General features: G+C 36.0%; 1 protein-coding gene across 1 annotated transcript; it reads left to right on the top strand.

Annotated features, from left to right (window-relative positions):
* The first annotated feature begins 6,725 nt into the window (after positions 1–6,725).
* On the top strand, positions 6,726–12,160 carry LOC146145531 (ficolin-3-like). The gene is made up of 6 exons (XM_083389840.1): positions 6,726–7,139; positions 7,561–7,703; positions 8,704–8,800; positions 9,126–9,228; positions 10,275–10,342; positions 11,067–12,160. The coding sequence occupies exons 1-6, from the start codon at positions 6,806–6,808 to the stop codon at positions 11,303–11,305; spliced, it is 984 nt and encodes a 327-aa protein (XP_083245966.1). The 5' UTR covers positions 6,726–6,805; the 3' UTR covers positions 11,306–12,160.
* Positions 12,161–19,818: the final 7,658 nt, after the last annotated feature.

The following is a 19,818-nucleotide window of genomic DNA, read 5'->3' on the forward strand; positions in this document are numbered from 1 at the left end:
GAATCTATAATTAAGGAAGGAATGATTATATATATCTAGAGTTTTTTTCTGGCTAAACCCGATACCGATTGGACGCCGGAAATTCACTTTAAAGCGATTGGAAAGTGGCTGTGGCAAACCCGGCACTACAACTACGACACCGAAACCTGCCAAGAAAACTTATTCTGTCTCGAGTACCTCAACATGATCAACAGTAACACGTTTAAAGTTGGGTAAGTTACGCGATTGCCCGTTCTCAGTTTGTTTTATACAGTTCTGTTGGTTGCAAACGTATACACCACTTAGAGTTCCTTTTCTTAGAAATATTTCGGTTTTACCGTCGTTTTTTGCTTTTTATAGTTGATCGAAACATTAAATCATTTTGCCATTTCGACTGGCCACAAAAAGCATTGAGATAACAGAAATGTTTCCAATTTTACTGATTTGTTCGAAAAGTTGGAACAACGATTAGCGTAATAATTAATTTTTAAGCCTCAAAGAGACATCATTTTGATTAACTTGTTTCGACCCTATTTGTATCTTCTTCAGACTTTAACAGTCATATGGCATTACTCACATGACATTAAATAATGATGATAGAAGGGATATCAAAACGTCTTAACCAAGATGATGACGATTTATTTGACTTTTTTGGCTTTCATTATTAAGCTATACGTTACAGATCCGTGCATATAGTGAACCTAAATAATCAATGTGGCCCCCTGAACCTATTCAACCGATTTTAGGTGCGGCGCGAGCAAATGCAAGGAAATGAAGCCAGCGGAGCAATTTTCTGACAAGGACGTAATATTCTACACCTGCAACTATGGACCAAAAGGTGTCCGGGACACTTGCCCCCTCTGGAATTTTAAAATGCGATTAATATTATTGTTTATGTATTACTTATGAAGGTTATGGAATAATATTGAATTGAATATAAATTTCTACCGATATAAATTTACATATTAATACCATAGATACTGAAGTTAAATTATGTGAAAATATTAATATTGCCCCCTGGAAAATTTTCTGCGGGCACCTCTGTTTATTTCATAAAGTTAAAACAGCAAAACTTGCCCAAGAAATAATATAGTTTTAATATAGTATATAGAATATTTTAACTACACTGTGCACAGCTGTGTAATGTAGCTTAATAGTACGTATTGAATCGTCTTTACTAAGATAATCGTAATTTACTCGACCTTAATAGCTTTAAAATTCTGTATCGAGCTATAAAGAAAATAATAATTACCCCGCAGAAAAACGAGGCCATGATTTACATAACGTCACTAGAAACATTGAACAACACGGTCTGTTCCTACGCGCACTATCAAATGTTTTCGGCTAATCGCTATAAGAATACTAATCCTGTTGCCATAAGCAAACTATTGGTTAGATCTGCAATAAGATTCATGTACTAACAATACGTAAGCCGTAATCAATGGTTAAAAACTGCTTTAGAATGGCTAGATTAAAGTTGTTGAACACATATGTGTGTGCATCTTTCATTGGTTGGCGCGAGTAAGGAGATTAGCATCAGTCGATTATGTGTTTTTAGGCGACTTCAATCGCACGTACATGCCACAACCGTTCCTCGCGGGAAATTATTGTACTTCATGTGCGCCTGAAGACACGTGCCATATGAAACTATGCCAAAACGCGGCCAGAGATGCCGAGGTTATTTACGTCCCTCCAGTGGTCGTTGAAGAGTACAACCTGTTTGACACTGGCGGCGCTATTGCGGGAGTGGCAGCTGGCATCGCGTTTTTGATAGGGTCGCTTGGAACAGCGATTGGTTATCTTAAAAAGGTGAAGCTTTTTGCCAGTCCTAAAAACACGACACATATTTTTAACATTTCATGCATTTACATGGTTTTTAATTCCATTGGCGTCTATTGTTTAAAACAAGTCATTTTTAAATGTTCCTACTATATCTTTATTGGGTATGAATATCAAAGCCCATGCAGAAGTAGGTATCATTTTGAACGTTTCGAATTTCTACTTATTCATTTTCAACATAGTAAGAAAGCACTGACTGTAAATGCTTATCGCAGTACACTAACTACCCTGGTTTAGAAAGCAGATGTCTTTTCTCTTTTCTTCCGTCTGTGTCAGCAATATATATATATATACCTAGAATCAGTGCCTTCTCACTATGTTGAAAATCAATAAGGAGATTTTCGAAACGTTTGAAACGATAACTACTTCTGTATGAGCTTCTTCTACAACCTCAACCATTGTGCACCAAAGTCATTTTTAAGTAAAAATAAGTTAATTTTTCTAAAATATAAATCGTTTAACTGAGGAAGGTAATGGGTTAGAAGGTAATGGGTTAGAAGGTAATGGGCACTCAACATAATATTTTTAATTTTTTGTTACAGTAGGCCAAAATAACACAAACATGCAATATTTCCAGGTAAAATAAATAGATAAACTTAAGCATAGGAAAGTTCTTTAGGCAAAAATCGTGATAATTAAAGCTTTATGTCACTTTAAAAACACACACACAGTTATCCGACTCGCAATCTTGATATTTACAGTTATCGGGCCCTTTGTGAAAAAAAGTTTAGTGACTCCTGGCCTGAAACATTCGCTATTTCGCAGCTGAAAAGGGTGCTTCCAGTCGTCGACGAATCGGATCTGTCGCAGCGGGCGGAAACAGGCGACGGCAACTCGAAGCCCCCGTCTCCCGTGCTCGAAAATAGACAGCGCGAGGCAGAGGTCGAAATGAACCCGACGGGCGACGACTCTACGGTCAACTACGATAAGGTAGCAGCGCCGCGCTAGCCTTAGAGCTGCTGTTGCATAGGCCTACCACATGACCTCTTTTAGGAGGGTTTCTCATCTTTTCTCAAGAAAAGTGAATGGTCTTTCGAGGACGCTCAAAATGCCCAAATGTCCTCTTTTTTCGCATTTCGAGTTACTTGCTTATACTTTCAACAAGGCTTTTTGGCGAGACGCTGTATTTTTTTTTAATTTACTCTGGCCATGAAACATGCTGCATTGCTGGTTTAAAAAAAGGTTTTCCAACAAATTACACATTGATCTCGTTAAAAAGTGATCATTCCTATTGGCAAACGTTAAGGGGACCGCAAAGTATTCATGAGCTGAATTTGAAAAATAAATTTGATTTGTTGTTTTGGTGTCTGTATTTGTAACTTTTGCTTTGCTTTGTTTTGTAACTTTAGCATGCAAATACCAAGGAAATGTAAAACATCATCAAACTCAAGCGTAACAATTCTACATTCGTTTGTCTTGCCTGCAAAAAAGTCCGCTTTTTGGGTGCTAAATATATGGTAACCCCACTGTTGCGCGTGTTTTGTGGCGTAATGTAAACGTCAATTCACTGCTGTTGTCCGCATACAATCGCCAGTTAAGCATAACGCACGCCTATTGCAATAAAAATCGATGCTTCGTATTGTTATTTTTAAACACGACGAAATTTTTACTGCCACCTCATTTAATGCTCCAAGCCTAATGTTTTGCCGAGCCAATATTTTAGGGAACACTGAATCCCCTAATTTCAACGTGTTTTGGGAAATTATTGGTTTTGTCGGCTGCTATGAATTTTCACGAAAGTGTGTTTCCCCTGATTTTAGTTCTTGAAAGGTGAAGTGAATTCGCGCATTTCGAAAGCAAGGCCTTTGTTCTGTTGTCCAATGATGTTATCTTGGATAATTTGGTTAAGACGCTTTTTAGCAATATTTGAAAGTTTCGAAGCATGGTTCGTTGTGTGCTTGAACACAAATATTGAGTTTTGCTTTGCTTTATAGTGTTCCTATTTTGACGTAAATAATCGCCGTTTTATCTTTATGAATTGTTTCGTTTCAAGCGCTATTTTTCATAAGTTTTATTTAGGAAAAACTTGCCTGTTTATTTTCCCAACTCCATATCCCTTTGGTATGTTTGTGTGTGTTTTTACAACCGTAACCAGAAATGTCTGACTAATTTAAAAACGGATTTCAGAAACAGAATAATTGATTAAACACGTGTGTACATTTCGCGCCCTGGGTGGTACCGACCAACAAATAACGGCACGCTTGTTACTGGCAATTACACTTTTCGAACCTCATCAAACGTTCTGCCCTTGCTTTTTCTCTAACGGCAATCCTCATATATAAGACTGGTTGCGTTTCCCTTATTGAAGGTAGCCTATCTACCATTACAGCGAACTTAAGTAGCTTTTTGACATAAAATATATATATAACTGTTGTTACCGGGCATAATTGTAATCTCAAAAAACAGTTCCTTTACCCTGAAGTAGGCAACACGAATAGGTTGCCGAAACATCGACGAAGATATATAATAAGCAGAGAGCTTATTTGTTAAAAGTAATAAAATATGAATGCTCTTCGCAACAATTCGAGTCAAAAGAAAATGTTTGCAATTCCAACGTTTCAAAATATAAATTAGTTAAAAAATAACTTACCTATTCAATTTTGGAAACTCGCTTACGCCATGACAGACAGAAGAAAGAAGTCTCATTGCATCCGAAAACGCCCAAAACTCGCTTCGCCGGCCTTCGACCGACGCGCCGCTTCAAGAAGAGGTTTCAACCGATATCGGTTTAAAAACAGAGCAAGACGACACAATTTCCCAAGAGCAGCTGGCGCCTATCCATGAATCGAAGGTTCTAGAAACCGAGCACCACGTACGATTACCGCCGCTTGATTACAAGCCTACACTCACTGATTGCGATGCGGGCACAGGCGCCGACAACGGCCTGCCTTGAGACAATACAATTTTGTACTGCTGCTACCAGGAAAAGGATACTAGAAAGAAGCTCTTTGTGACTTATTTATTTCATCCGACGTTACGGACACGTATACGGAATACCGTATCTCCTTTGTTGTGTGTCGTTATAGTTTGCGTGGTGTTGTCGCATTCCCAAATAAAGGCATCCTGTGTAGGTAGATGAAAAGTCGGATAAAACAAAGAAAGTACCGGAAGAACTTCTTTCTAGTAAATTTTATACATTTCTAAAAAGACTCGCATATTTCTGGATTACGGTGTGGGTTAGGTATGCCAAAAAAACACACTTAAGAAGTAATTGTCATTACATCCGAAAATACATCTGTAGTTTAGGTGAGGGGTGTGTACAAGACATTTTCGCGCTGCATGCAAAAACTTTCATAACCAATACCTAAAACATTTGCATTAGACGAACTAGAGTATGTTCAAACCGCCGTCTAACATCTGCAATGGTATTTTAGGGGCTATTTTAACTGTCAAATAATTAAAGACCAGTTTGAACGACATATGGTGCTACATGAGCCGTATGTGATGGAATAGAATTTACCGTTTTTTACCTAAATTTCAGAAAAAATATTTTTTCGTCCTATATATTGAAATCTTAAAACACCACAACGTTTAGTTGATTTGGATACATTTAAAGAAGCCCAGCAAATTATTCAGTTCAGATAAGATCGGGGTAAATGTTTTCAACTAAACGTCCCGATTGCTGTAAATTTTGAAAACACGACTCCAATTTCTTATCAATATGTGTATGACAGATGCGTGGATTTTAGATTACATAGATTTGATCTCTTTCGGGAAAAGTTTTAACAAAATATGGTATCTATGATTGGGCAGGTTACACCTAAGCATAATAACAGGAGGTATTTTTTACATATAGTTTTATAATTTAATATATTTAAATACAAGCGAAAGTATTGGAGTTGCACTGTTTCATAAATAAAAGTATTAGTTAGCAAGTTGTACATTTGTTTACAGCTTTGTATCATTGGGTTGTTCCCGCAAAGCCAGCAGACTTATTCCGTTCTGTGTAGAATGCGTTGTATAATTCCGTATCATGTTTGGTCAAACGTTCAGCTCGTTTAACAAAACTTCCTGTGTGTTGATTTTAAAGCGTTACAACTTAGTAAATAAGCTAAGTATATGCACGCTGTCTTACATTCAGGAAAAGTCGTCCTAAAATAAACGTAAATATAAAGTACCCGCACAAGAAATGTTAATACAAAATACGGCATGTATAGGTGGCTTTATGGGGTTAACGCTAGTAGATAGGCCGACAACGACATCTAAAGGTAATGCAGTTTTTGAACGGCACAGCCTGCGTTAGTTTTTTTCCAGTAAATGTCCTTATCTTGTGCAAATTAAAACAAACTTGAAATGTCGTTTTTGCAACTTAGAAGCCAAGTGAACCTCATACTTAGCAACTACTTGAAGCAAGTATGAACCAGTGTTCAACCAAGCCGAAAACATGTTTTACAAGAGACATAAAGTTTACAAGACGATTACTCTCGGCAAATATGAATCACGTATGTTTTAGCTTGAGGCAACTGTTTCCAGTCAACAAGTTCCTAAAGCTCTGTCTGCGTCGTATTTTATTTTGACAGCATAACTTTGACTCGTGATCTTCCAATGAGAAGTAAACTGAAAAACAAGCGGATCTGTAGACAGATTTAAATTGCTATTGAACAGTACATCCGAGCTTAATTAGATCGGAGTAAGACAAAAAAAAAACAGCTTTTAGTTAGTTAAACTTAAACTAAGCAAACCAAAAAGGTATAAAATGTTATTTTTATTTTAAATTTGACTTATTGTTCTAAATAGTGGGTAGTAACGTAAACTGTTGCTAAACCTATATGCATATACCTTTGAAAAGCATCCGGTAAGTGATTTACACCCTGTAATGTTTTACTTTTCTTCGCACACTGATGTAGCCTATAGAACACATACAGGTTAGCGCAGAAAACTGGATAACAGCAAGACAGCAAGTTAGTTATGGAAGCAAGTAAATGTTTACATGCTATCTGAAATATAAAAAAGTTAATGTAATCAAAGTAATCAATCTCAGTTTTAAATGTTTTTAGACTTTGATACACACTGGTTTCCATCCCAAAATCATACGGTAAATCGGCCAACTGACGCAGTAATGGATACACTTCGGTTGCTTTTATTTACGGCGGCTTTGGTAGGAGTCAGTTCGCACAATGCTCATCACCAGGTGACGCTGTCGTGCGGAGATGGTCAAACGTCACAACCGGAAACGCTGGTGGGACCGCCCGGAAAACGGGGCCCAGAGGGTGAAAAGGGCGCAAATGGGGCGAAAGGCGAAAAAGGAATGAAGGGAAGCTGCCAAGAGTCCTGCCCAGACATAAAAGCCGAACTTGAAATCGAAATACAAAGACGAATAGGTGGGTACGGCAACCAAACGCTTCTTAACTTTTTATGTAGAAAAATATCAAAAACAAAAATTTCTATAGCTTAATTAGGATCTCTTGTATATTTAGATTTCCTAAGGGTCTACAGCTGAGTAATTAGCAAAACCATTTAAAAATATTTTTAAATTGTTTTTGTTTAGCATGAGATTTGTTATTTTTACCACATGAACCACGTTAAGAACATTTAAACAACTTAGGCAAATTTACTTGATTTTGACAAGCGGTTTAATGAGATTGATAATATCAATATATATAACGAGTCACTCTTGCAATTCTATTACTATTATTTTTTTGAGGAACGCAAAATCTCCGATCATTGCTCGTCCGAGTTAATTTAGCAAACTGGTTCAAACAAGATATCGACTCGATATTTTCTGTCTGTATTTTCCATAAGAGAATCTTCTCCCAACGAGCTGCCGAGCCTTACAAAGCAGAAGCAACGATAGCGGAGTTTACTCCGTGTACCCGTTCAGACAAAATTACGGCAAACCTCTGGAAGTATACTGCGACCAATCAACGGACCACGGAGGGTGGATGGTTTGTAAAAGCAGGGCTGTGGAGTCGGTTAAAAATAACCTGAGTCCGACTCCTGACAAAAAATTAACCCGAGTCACGAAACCGACTCCGGCTAAATGCACCAATTTTTGTCGAGTCCCTAGTTCGGCTGAGACTACACTCGCCTTTCACCCATTTTCGTATACTTAAATAAGGTTTATGGAGCAATTCTACAATAGGGGTCTCGAATAATTGATCCACCAACAACATACGATTGGAAAATGTTCCACTATTTTCTATCACACTTTTACAATTCACAGTTTGCGGCCTTATCAGTTTCTTAATGTGATAAAGCGCACGTCGGACTCGGGTATAGTTTCAAGGGAATTATGATAATAGCCTCTAAAAGGTTAAAACTAGTTATATTTGACTTACATATAACACACATGTGTATATTACTAATTGGAATCAGCAACTTTGGAAGTCGCATTGGCCACCGATATCGGCTTTGTATCATTAGAACTCCGGATTGCCAAGTTTAAATATACGTCTTTAAGATTAGAATATTTCGACCAAAATATATTTCGACCATGTCAAGTAGGAATAGCGTTACTATCGTCAAATCAGTCGCCGACAAGCCCTCCTCGCAAGAACACATGATGAACCAGGAAACTGTCCATGACTGTAATCTTCCACCTCAGCTTTGTGCCTTAGAGTTCTAGATGCTCTGATGGCCATGAAATGGCCGAGGTCGTGGCTTGGAATACATCGCTAGAACTTCTATCGGCCAAAAGACGTCCTGTTCATAATTAGCATACCTGGCATTTAAAAATGGATAAATAGGAATTTGTTACCATTCAAGTCGAGAATGACTTTAATAGTTTAGGAATACGTGCGTTTACAGTACAGTCAGCATTTATTGTTGCAAAAAATGCGAGTTTATTTTGACGCGCAATAATGGACGAATTTATCTAGATTCTAGTAATACCGTATCTTAACATTAACGATTGGCTAACAACTGAAACGCATGGATTTTATGCAGATAATCCAGCGACGAATAAACGGCACAGTAGATTTTCACCGAACATGGAACGAATATCGTAACGGATTCGGAGTCAAAGGGGGTGAATACTGGCTTGGTAGGTTACTCACAAGTTGTTTTAATGTTAGCCGATACACTTTTTGTGTTTCAATGTCAAAACGCTGACTATATATGAGCTACTAAATTGTTTAAATTATTTAATTTTAATATAGACCTTATACACAAACTTAACATAATAACGTTACGCAAAATCAAGGAAAGTATTCTTACCAAGTTTATAAGCAAGATTACTTAGATATTATAGACAAGGGTGTTATGCTAATTAAAATATAGCAAATACTATGTTATGTATTCTCAATCACTAAACGGTTTTGGACATTCAGTATGATATTTTCCGCAACAAAAACTATTTTCCTTTATAGGTTTGGAAAATCTTTACCAAATAACTAATCGATCTGGAGAAAATTATACATTGCGAATTGATTTGGAAGACTGGGATAACGAACAACGATACGCCGAGTACAGGTAACCCCATTTCTACTTTATCAGTTTGTTAAACAAACTTAATTTGCTGAATTTCCCAATCATGACGTTCAAAAAATTCTAAAATTACGCTCTTAGATTTCGTTTGTATCAATAATTTACCCGAACTCCGCAAATACTTCTGGCACTAAATTACTATTGTTCCAAATTTTGCTGCCCAATAGTTCGCCAATTGTTTTTAATTAAATAGTATTGTCAAAACTTTGTTTTTGTAGCGACATAATCTATGAGGAAGTATACAAAACAGCCGCCTGTTTTGTTCTAATTCCGCTGAATATGTGTTCTGCATTGATACGTTTGTTACAGAAAGTGGTATAACTTGTGCATGATATAATCCGATTGCAAAATTCAACTTAGGAAAACTTCATTTCTCGTTGTTCTTATGATGTTACAGGCCTATCAACCTCATCTTAACCCTGTACTAAGCTTAATGAAATAAATAGTGGCAATTTGTCGAATACTATTTGAAGCGAACTACAAAAACTGCCCGACGTCTCGCAACACTTTAAGCACACGGGGCGGAGGATTTTGAAAAGCGTAAAAAAAACTTTGCCAAGCCGAACTCACAAAGTAGGCCTACATAGCGAAAAGGCGCGTGTATTTTGTCAAAGCTGCCAAACATTGCTTATAAGACTTGCTTGAGTAGTTTACGTTGGAATAAAGTGTAATTTTGATAGAGCGATAAATCCACAGTACACACAGCTCGTTTATTTTGTTAGGTTGGTTGGATAAATGTTACTTCAATTACAAAGGCCACATTACAAAGATGTTAAAAATAAGCAAAAAAGAAACATTTATACTGTCAAATGATATTAGAGGCGGCTGTGGGCAAAAATCGATTTTATTAACTGACACAAGACACGCTAGAAAAACCGCCGAGAATTTTTTTAGAAAAAGGCAAAAAAATATTTATGGTGTACCACGTTCACCTATGCCCTTGATTCACATATGGTTATAACCAAAATAATGCTGGACATTCAAGTATTCTATTATGTTTAAAAAAAGTTGTAAATATAATGTTTATTTAGTTTGTTTTCTTTGGGAGGAGAAGACACGTTTTATCAATTACACATTGGAGGCTATTCCGGAACAGCAGGTAAATTTGTTTCTTCAATTTAAACAGTAAAATTAGATATTGTTAGATGTTATACCTAAAATGTACGGTTTACTTGTAAATAAAATAAGAATATACATAAAACATTCGTGTTCCTCAGAGCAAACAACTAAACCGATCTAAGAAAAAACTCGATTTAAGTTTTTTATCCTTGCACCTGCGTTTCTCAAGAACATTATCAACTCTCTAGTACAGGTCACAGTGTTGTACTGACTTGGATCAATTGCCTTTTACCCTGTATTTTAGTTTAACTGTTGACTTACAACTTTTTTTCCACTTTTTTTTAAATAACCAGCGTCTTGTTTGTCTTAAAAATGGCATTTTGGAATAGCTGTTTGTCTTTGTGATATAAATCATTTTTAAGAGTTTTGCATGTTTTCGAATAAACAACTCATTTAAGTTCTCGCGCTCATAAAACACTCCCAAACGCTCTTAACAACTTAACAGTAAACAAAGTATTTTGAGGGAGGTCAAAATTTGTCAAAATTTTGACATTTTAGGTCTAAATTTTTAATTTGATAGGTCAATAAATAATCGTCTTCGTGATCTCCTATTCTATTCTTTTTCTGTTATTTTTTTTATGTTTCGCTAAATTTTTACACTGGTGATGGCATTAACTAATTCCGAAACGTATGTTAACAGTAAACGTCGATCATACCGCAGGTTATGGTTAAGTGTATTAAAATTACATCGTTTAAACTTCCAGGTGACTCGATGAATTACCACGATCGCATGCCTTTCAGCACCAAAGACGCTGATCACGACAACAACGGTGGAACGTGCGCACAGCATGGTCCTTGGTGGCATTCCAGTTGCTACAACTCCAACTTGAACGGAAAGTACCTGAATGGTGCGGTGGAAAACTGGAGCGCATCAAGCTGGCTTGGTTTCAGGGGGCATAAATACTCGCTGAAGAACATCGAAATGAAGATTAGGTTACCCTAAACCAGTGCTCTTCAACCTTTTTTGGTTTGGTGAACTCTTAAGTTGTTGTGACGAACTAATGCACCACGTTTACTTTAAAAGGTAAACTGGGGTAAAAAGCGATATGAAAAATAAATATTATGCATATGAATATCATCATGTCAATTGAACCGAGTGCACCTGCTAAAGTTTTACACACTGTCGCTGAGAGTTAGATTATGGCTGCGGGCTGCTTGCGAGTACTATTGAATGTCATAAAACAGCATTTAAACAATCTTAAGTCAAATTATTAATGGTTCATTAACAATTCGTGATGCACACTTGTATATACCTTTTCGTATTGGTGCACCCCATGCATATTTTAATGCACCCTAGGGTGGACCGTGTACATCGGTTAAAGAGCTAAGCCAGGCTGGCAGAATCTTGTCAGCCTTCTGGTGACAAACATTTTTGGCGAAAATTCTTCGACTTTTGGTCGTGTCCCTAAACTTTTATGATGTGTTCGCCTGAGGAATCTATGAACCTTGCCATGTTTTGGCGATAAACAAGGCTATTAATAAGTAAACTAGACAACAAAACGTAGCGCGACAGGCGAAAATTTTTGTGACATTAAGTCATTAACAAGTACACAAGGGACATGTGAAGGTACAACCTGGGGCCTGGGGATGTACGTACATGTTTGCTTTTCTTGCTTTAAAACGTACATGTTTTGCTTTTGTGTACGTACATGTTTGCTTTTCTTGCTTTGTTACATAGATAGCTGTTTTCAGGCAAACCTGTGTGAAAACGTGCTGCTCAAAACCAGATTAAAAAGCACGAAAAAATATTCTTTGGATAAATTTTCAATTTATATTGCTCGAAATAATGATATTTATAATAAAATTTAATAGAAATGGTCACAGTCACAGTGCAACATGCCCCATAGTATGCATATTACCTTTGGGATAGATTTGCTGAAAAAAAAGACACAGAAACCCAGCAAAACCAGGCTAAAGTTCGCGCGGAGCGCGAACATTTTTGCATTTGCGTAATTAAACAACCAAAAATATACTTTAGGCCTTAGGTAGAGAAGCATAGCCTGCTAGATCCTTAATATGCTGATGCAAATGTTATGCCTGTACATTTAACAGGAATGGGGAATTCAACTCAATATACAGGAAAAAGTACTTGCCAATTCAAAGTAAAACTGCAAACACGTAAAAATAGTATGATCAAAAGTGTGTACTTTTTAAAATAATAAACAGTCTATATGCCTTACGCTGACGTTTTCTCACCAAACAATGTGCTTCACACTACCATAACCATATAACGTTTTTCAAAATGACACAAACAAAATTAATTTCTGCCAATTGTAGTATGTAATGTTATTACATATTTCCGCTGTTCAAAAATAGATGTGATTAAATATGTGTGGAAACAACCACAAGGTATTTTGTAAATTGGATGTCGGAAAAAAAACTTTCAAAAAAATTGTAAAAAAATTTGTTGTTTTTTTCAATTTTTTTTTTTTTACTTAAATTTTTTTTGCACCAATTTCTTCGGTTTTCTGGCTGATTCTTCGGCCGACATAGTCGCCAAGTCGACAGCATTCTGCCATACTGAGTTAAGCCCTCAACAACGTGAAAGGAAATCTGCCACCAGCAACATTTCGATATCTCTGTACAGTTTCTGCGATCAGTGAAAATTGCCAGGCTGCGGGAATTATACCCCGATGGCAAACGTTTTTTGTGATGGGTACATTTTTGGCAGTCCAAGATTTAAAATGCTTCAAAAAAGCAACATAAAAAATGGTATTGTGAGATAATTTTGATGATTTTTATTCATAAATTGACTGCGGACCATAACTTAATTATTCTTTAAAGGATTTTTTTTAAGTTGTAATTAAAATCACATTAGTTCTTTTTAAGGTTAAGGTCCCTAAAAAAGGTTGATAATTGCTGTGTTTGAGCAAGCCATAGTAACAGAGCTACAGCAAATACGCAACATACTTTAATATGAATTTCAACGTTATATTTTAAAGATATCAAAACGTTAATAATAAAAATTATCTTGTGTTCTTTTAACCTCGCCAAGTTGTTTGGATAAACGCTATAATACAAGCTTAAGCTATCATAGGCTTCTTTATTAGAAGACCATACTAAATAAAATATTGCTGCAAATGAAATACACGCCTGACATAAAAAAAAAACCTTGTAGAAGCTGACAACATAGCTATTGTTTGATTAAAACTTGACAAATATGTTAATATAGTTGCGAGACAAATATAATTGGGGGTAAAAGCAGCCTTAAAAATGTTTTGTTTTGTTATTGAATAGCGGTACGCTAAGGGTGTTTAAATCTTTAAAAAAAAAGTTAGCATTTAAACTCGCACCAATGCCAATCATAACACATTTATTTCGAACATTATTTAAAACTTTTTTATTATTGTATAAGTTAGGTAGGCTATACGACCTTTAAAACACCAACTTTTCCAAAATGGCCAGAGTGTGAAAACATCCGTTGTTCCGTGTGTTTAAAAACGGGTATCAAAGTAAGAGCAAGTCCGCTGATAATATTTAGTTTTGTTTAATGTACAGTAAGTAAATACCATTGTTTTCCGCATTGTCGGCTTTCTAAACATACCCCGAACGCGGCCTCGGCGTATACATGCAGGTCAAGTTTTGTAAACCATTCGTCACGTTTAGAAGTTGTCAAGTTTTTAAGTCTGCAAACAAGATGTCAATATACACGTGTTTGGAAGGCATAGGGGATATCCTAAAATACCAGTGCGGTTCCGTAAAATAAAATTAAAAGTTAATAATTAGATGAAAGCAATTTCGTTTTAGTAAACGACCCAAAAAAGCAGCTGCGAAATTTACATGATGCAAAGCATGTATTGTATTGAAGATTGCAAGTATATTCAAGCTAAAGCGATTTTTTGTTGGTAATATGATACCTACATGTCGAATAGTCCGTCAAAACATTTTTAGGAAGTCTCAAAAACGTATTTTTGTAAATTTTTCATTTAACTCTATTGAAATGTTTGTACGTTTTGCTACTTTTTTATAACGCCGTTTTCAACAAATTAAACGAAGGTTGTGCTTGCTACTTATTTTTTTAAATCGACATACGAACTTATCTATCATGATAAAATTGAATATTATGGCCCTTGTTTAAAATATAGTGCACATCCTTGGTGCTGCTTTTGGCACCGATCAAGATGTCGTTTGCTGATTTGCTATTCAACTTGGCGCCACGTTGTTTAACTTACCGCCGTTAAGTTACCGGTACTTCGAAACATAACACCGGACAAGCGGAGAAAGGCCAAACAGTTTAGAATTATTCTTGTCGCATTACTGACTGTTATGCCAGTCAACCTCTAAAACCACTGCCAGGTCACTTGCATCCTGTGCCATATTTAAAGTTTGCCCGTTGCCACACGAAGGCACAGAACGCAGAAAGTCAGTGAAACGTTCGCACAGCAAATGAACTCTTAAAAGTGCAATGGTAACAGAATATACTTTGGAGCATAATGATGGCGGTTGTAGTAAGACATATAGTATTAATGTAGAAGCCCATGCAGAAGTATAGGTAGCATTTTGAACGTTTTGAATAACTCTTTTTTTTTCATTTCTAACATCAGATGTTACTGCTGTATGGACTTTAATATTCTTGCTATATGTCTAACAGAATTTTAGTTTGCGAAAACATTTTAAAGCTTCTAAGTATTGTTTGATTGCCAAGCCTAATCAATGAAACGCCTAATTAAATGTGCCGGTAATCTTAAGTTGTCTCTCGAAAATGCGGCAATTTGTTATTGCAAAGAGGCCATAACCTGATGCCTTAGGTTGAACTATGGGACCACTATTGATCGCACTTAGACTTAGAACGCACTGTATGAGAGAAAGTGCACTGGAATTGTTATAAGTGTAATTTATAGCTACATCATATGTACTAATAACACACATATGAAAAGACAAAAAATTAACTCGTTTTTATAAAGAACTGCTGCCAAAATCTAATGTTTGTTCCGGAAAGCAATGTAAAAAAGAAAATTCAGTGTTAACCTATTTGTGAAGATTATTGAAGGGGCATTTCGCGCTGTAGATAATAAAAAAACTCCGATATATTGGTTACATTATTGAGCACGCTTAGACCTCAGTTTGACAAAAAAAACATAGCGGTGTTTGAAAGTTCGAGAGAATATCTGTTTTAAAATTAAATGCAGATAATGCTACATTTTTTGCAGAAACGGACAAGTTAGCATCATTAGTTTACACAGGGCATATAATCTAACTGTGAGGTTGCAATGAAGTTCGTCGCAATAGCAGGATTCGCATTAATCATAGGGATAATCAAAGCTGTCCCAGGTAAGCAACCTTATATACTTGTTTATTTTGTAGGAAAAACAAAAAGAAATCCCTTTGTTTGGCGGCTTCAATATACAGTAATATGCAAAGTAATATTTTTATAATACGAAATTGTGTTATCCGATTAAAACTAGAAATACACGGGTTCTACGCCGCAAACTCTTGCATATTATAACCTGGAAAAGTTTTAAAATTGCTTTTGCCTTGTTTTATTGTAGTTAAGAAAGCAATTTTTAACATTGACTTAATTATCTTTCCCCTACAGTAACTCAATGTCCGTCACAGTCCTTTATTCCACATGGAACAATAAATTGTACTGACGGCAACAACACTGGGTCGGTGTGCTCTTACCAATGCGATGCTTTGCCGTATTCCATCTACCCTGAAGGACGCAACAGTAGCGTATGTCAAGCTAATGGCACATGGAGTCAAGAGCTACCCTGCTGCGCACGTAAGAACTTACACGAAGAAAATATTTTGACAAATGGAACCTCTTTAATTAGCTGTAGAACGATCCCCAATAATTGTAGCAGTCGATTTAAACCATTTTGGAAATCCATAAATGTGACTGCTTTTCAAATAATAAACAGCGGCGTAATACTGAATGAGACTCCATTTATGCCAAACGAAACTATAAAAACGCTGAACCTATTTTTAAAGGCTAAGCATGTGAGTTGAAAATGTGCATGTAAAAGAGAAGCTTCTTCTTCGTCGGTCGTGTCGATTCGTATTGCAACAGTCTCACTAAAATGACTTAAAACAGAGGCTCTTTACTGCCTGTAGAACATTTTGTCATTGAACAACTTTTTTCCCCGAAGGTCCGTGTCCTCCATATGTGGTATTCGACTGGGTATCGCTTTTCAATTTCAAATCTGCAAGTGTCATGATGCCGTTGATTATGGATGAATTAACTAAGTAAGTTTGTTTTGCGTGCTAATATTTGTAAGGCCCATACAGAACTATGGGTATCATTTTGGACGTTTCCAATATATCTTTATTCATTTTCAACATCTCTTTTATTCATTTTCAATTTGTTATTTTTTAAATTAATTTCTAAAATTGTTTTCCAATTAACAAAAAAGTAATTGTCACTTGTATTTTGCAGTATAAATATCAAAGCGAATGTTTTCATTGGGTTAAGTTTGCCATAATAAATGAGAATATTTTGGCTAGCAGTCACTGTACTAAACGTATTTTTTCAAGTCATTGTTTACGCCTAAACAAACATTTAAGATTTTCAACTTGTTTTAAAATTATTGAATACTTTGAAATATGTTTGCCTTATTAGGAACACGATCTTAGCGGATGACTCCGTCCAATACGGCGCGCTGTACTTCAACGAAAACCCAGTCGTCTCTTCAGTGGTCGATTTCAATGATTACGATCATAACTTAACTACGTTCTACGATTTAATTGACATAAGAATGTCACAGTTATTCACAACTTCTAACGGTAAGTATCTACGAGCTTTATGTATTACCATGGCTAATTGTGTAGCTGGTCAAGGCGGCATATTATATAATTTCCTTTATTTTCGCGACAGTTAAAAAGTTGCATGTCATACAATCATGGGATAAGCCTCAATTTTTGGCACAGATGGTTTAATTGGTTACTATATTTCACTGTATGTTTGGTTTTTATGGAGCGGGTTTTGCAAGACATAAGTATAGAAAACTCATTCGAAAAATATTAATTGTCGCAATATTACAACATAAAAGTCAAATGTGAGAAACCAAACGCTTTAAATCTTGCTATTCTATAATGTTATTCAGGCCCGTCAAACGCCGGCGCCGCTGTGAAATACGCGATGGAGAACATGTTTAAAGAAAGCAAGGGAGCCAGACATGACGCACCAAAAGTTGTTTGCATCATAACTGACAACTATTCTGATGACGATGTAGTGGTAGCTGCAAAAGAAGCGAGAAAAGAAGGCTTCTTGGTAGGTAGCAATTATAAACAACATCATTGAAATGTCGAATCAAACCTGTTGGTTAAAATTTCTTTACCAAGTAGATCAAAATAGAACAAAATAGTTTTTAAAGCACATTAAAGGGACAACCTTGCTTATCTGTAACGATATATGTAATTTATAAAAAAAACGACTGCCACAAAATTACTTCCGCACCGTTAACACACGAGTGCAAATCACGTGTAGTATATATATATATTTTTTTTTGTTCTGTTGGATGTCATCTTAAAGGCGAAGGATTTTTCCTAACATTTCTACCAAACGTTACAACATAGTGCTTCTGAAACTTGTTTCAGTTTTGTTCACGCCTAGCATCTATCCGCCGATTCCATTCACCCTTGTCTCATGATATAATAAAACTATCGCGTCTATATACAGTATAACAGAACAAAATGATCAAGGTTGTTTAGATTTTTGTCAACTCAAGCTAAGTTTTACCATTGCAAATCTACAATTTCTCGAGTCCAGAGTTATAAAGCTACAAAAGCACAAAAAACACAGAATATCGGTCCTGTTTGCAAGCTATCATCCATTTCTGACGGTTCACCCTTATTCACCCCTTTTGGTTGGTTCAACCCTGCGAAAATTGTAATCACCCTGGGGTGAACTATACCTGATTAAGAAACACTGCGTTAGAAGACCTGTTTACATCCTTGTTATGTCCTGCTCCACATTTATAGATTATATTAGTGTAGATCGAAGATAACTACCAAAATTTGAAACTTTAAAATCATTAATTGAAATTTACTCGAGGCCAACCGGTATGCATTAGAACAGTGGTCTCCAACCTTTTTAACAGGCGACTCCAATTTAAATAAAATGAAATCAGAATTTACATTGCGACCCCATTTTTTTCGGATTCCTAAATATATTTAAATTATTGTTGGAACAAAGTAACACAATGAATATGCGTAATTTATACCTAATTAGAACACTACGTAATTGTTGGTCAAAAAGCAGCTTCTGAGGGACTAGATTACAGTTGTTATTAAAACACATATGTGTGACTATGTGTGTCTTTCATTAATTCTAGAGAACTGCGGCTGGACATGTGTCGTTCAATAACATAATTACACGAAGTCGGGTACGTTGATGGCATTGAAGTCCAAAAGTAAATATTTGCTGTAACTTTTGGGTATTTTACTTGAGTTAAAAGAAATGCGGTTTGCTGCATCCACTGTCATCCATTTTAGGCGACCCCATTTGGGGTCGCGACCCACAGGTTGGAGACCACTGCATTAGAATACCACATACCTATATTCACATGCATATTTTCATTTGTGATTTTTCTCTAACAGAAACAAAATAATGTAAACTTGCTATTTAAATTAAGACGAGTGTTTTGGTTGGTTGAAGTCCCAACGGTGGAAGAGCAAACCTGTAATTAATTTTTTTCTTATTTTAAGGTGTACGTTTACGCCTTCAATCGACCGGGTTTGACATTTGACCGACAACTACTGGAAACGATTACAGGGGACAGCGATCACGTTTTCATTTTTGATAATGACGTCACACTAGCCACAAAGTATTTAGAGGACATGGCCAAGCATTTCTGTAAAGACCCGTGTAACCATGTCGTTCACGATCACGATCATGAAGATCATGATCATGATCATGATGACGATGATGATGATGATGATGATGATGAAGACGATGATGATGATGATGATAGCGATGACGAACACGATGATTAAGTTTGAGTTTTTGTGATGCAAAAAAATTGTGTGATTTTAGGGCGATTATTTTTTGACTTAACAACAATAGTCAACATTTTGTCAAAATTTACACGGTAGGTCGAAATTTGTCAAAAGTATTTCCAGTCAAAATCGATTAGAAGTGCACATAAATCTACAAAATTAAAAAAAGTTTACAAAATTAAAAAAAGTATAGTAAGCTTTTTGAAATTGTCGTTTAGTCAGTTTTGAATTATAAAATAAGTAGCGTCTTGCTTTCTTTGTTATTTTGTAGTATGAGTTTTGCATAAACCCGACAAAAAGATAACTGATTTGTGTTCGACCGGTAGTCGGTTAAAAATTAAAAAAAACGTGTGGTTGACGACGCCAAGACACGATGCAGTACTTCAAACAACAATATATTGTTTAAATCAATGTTTTTCTAATAGTTTAAAATTTGTTGAGATTTCATTTTTATAGGTCAAAGTTTGTAATTTTTTATGTCAAAAAATAATCGCCTTAATGAGTAATGGTTATTGTTGA

This window comes from Ascidiella aspersa, chromosome 5, assembly GCF_963924565.1.
Source record: "Ascidiella aspersa chromosome 5, kaAscAspe10.2, whole genome shotgun sequence".
NCBI classification, from domain to species: Eukaryota; Metazoa; Chordata; class Ascidiacea; order Phlebobranchia; family Ascidiidae; genus Ascidiella; species Ascidiella aspersa.

What these genes read in the sequence shown, in the direction of transcription:
- LOC146145531 (XM_083389840.1), top strand. Translation starts at nt 6,806, where the DNA reads ATGTTTTTAGACTTTGATACACACTGGTTTCCATCCCAAAATCATACG. An exon ending in CGAAATACAAAGACGAATAG is followed by an intron (nt 7,140 to 7,560) that starts GTGGGTACGGCA and finishes ATTTTCCATAAG; the next exon opens with AGAATCTTCTCCCAACGAGC. An exon ending in CAACGATACGCCGAGTACAG is followed by an intron (nt 9,229 to 10,274) that starts GTAACCCCATTT and finishes ATGTTTATTTAG; the next exon opens with TTTGTTTTCTTTGGGAGGAG.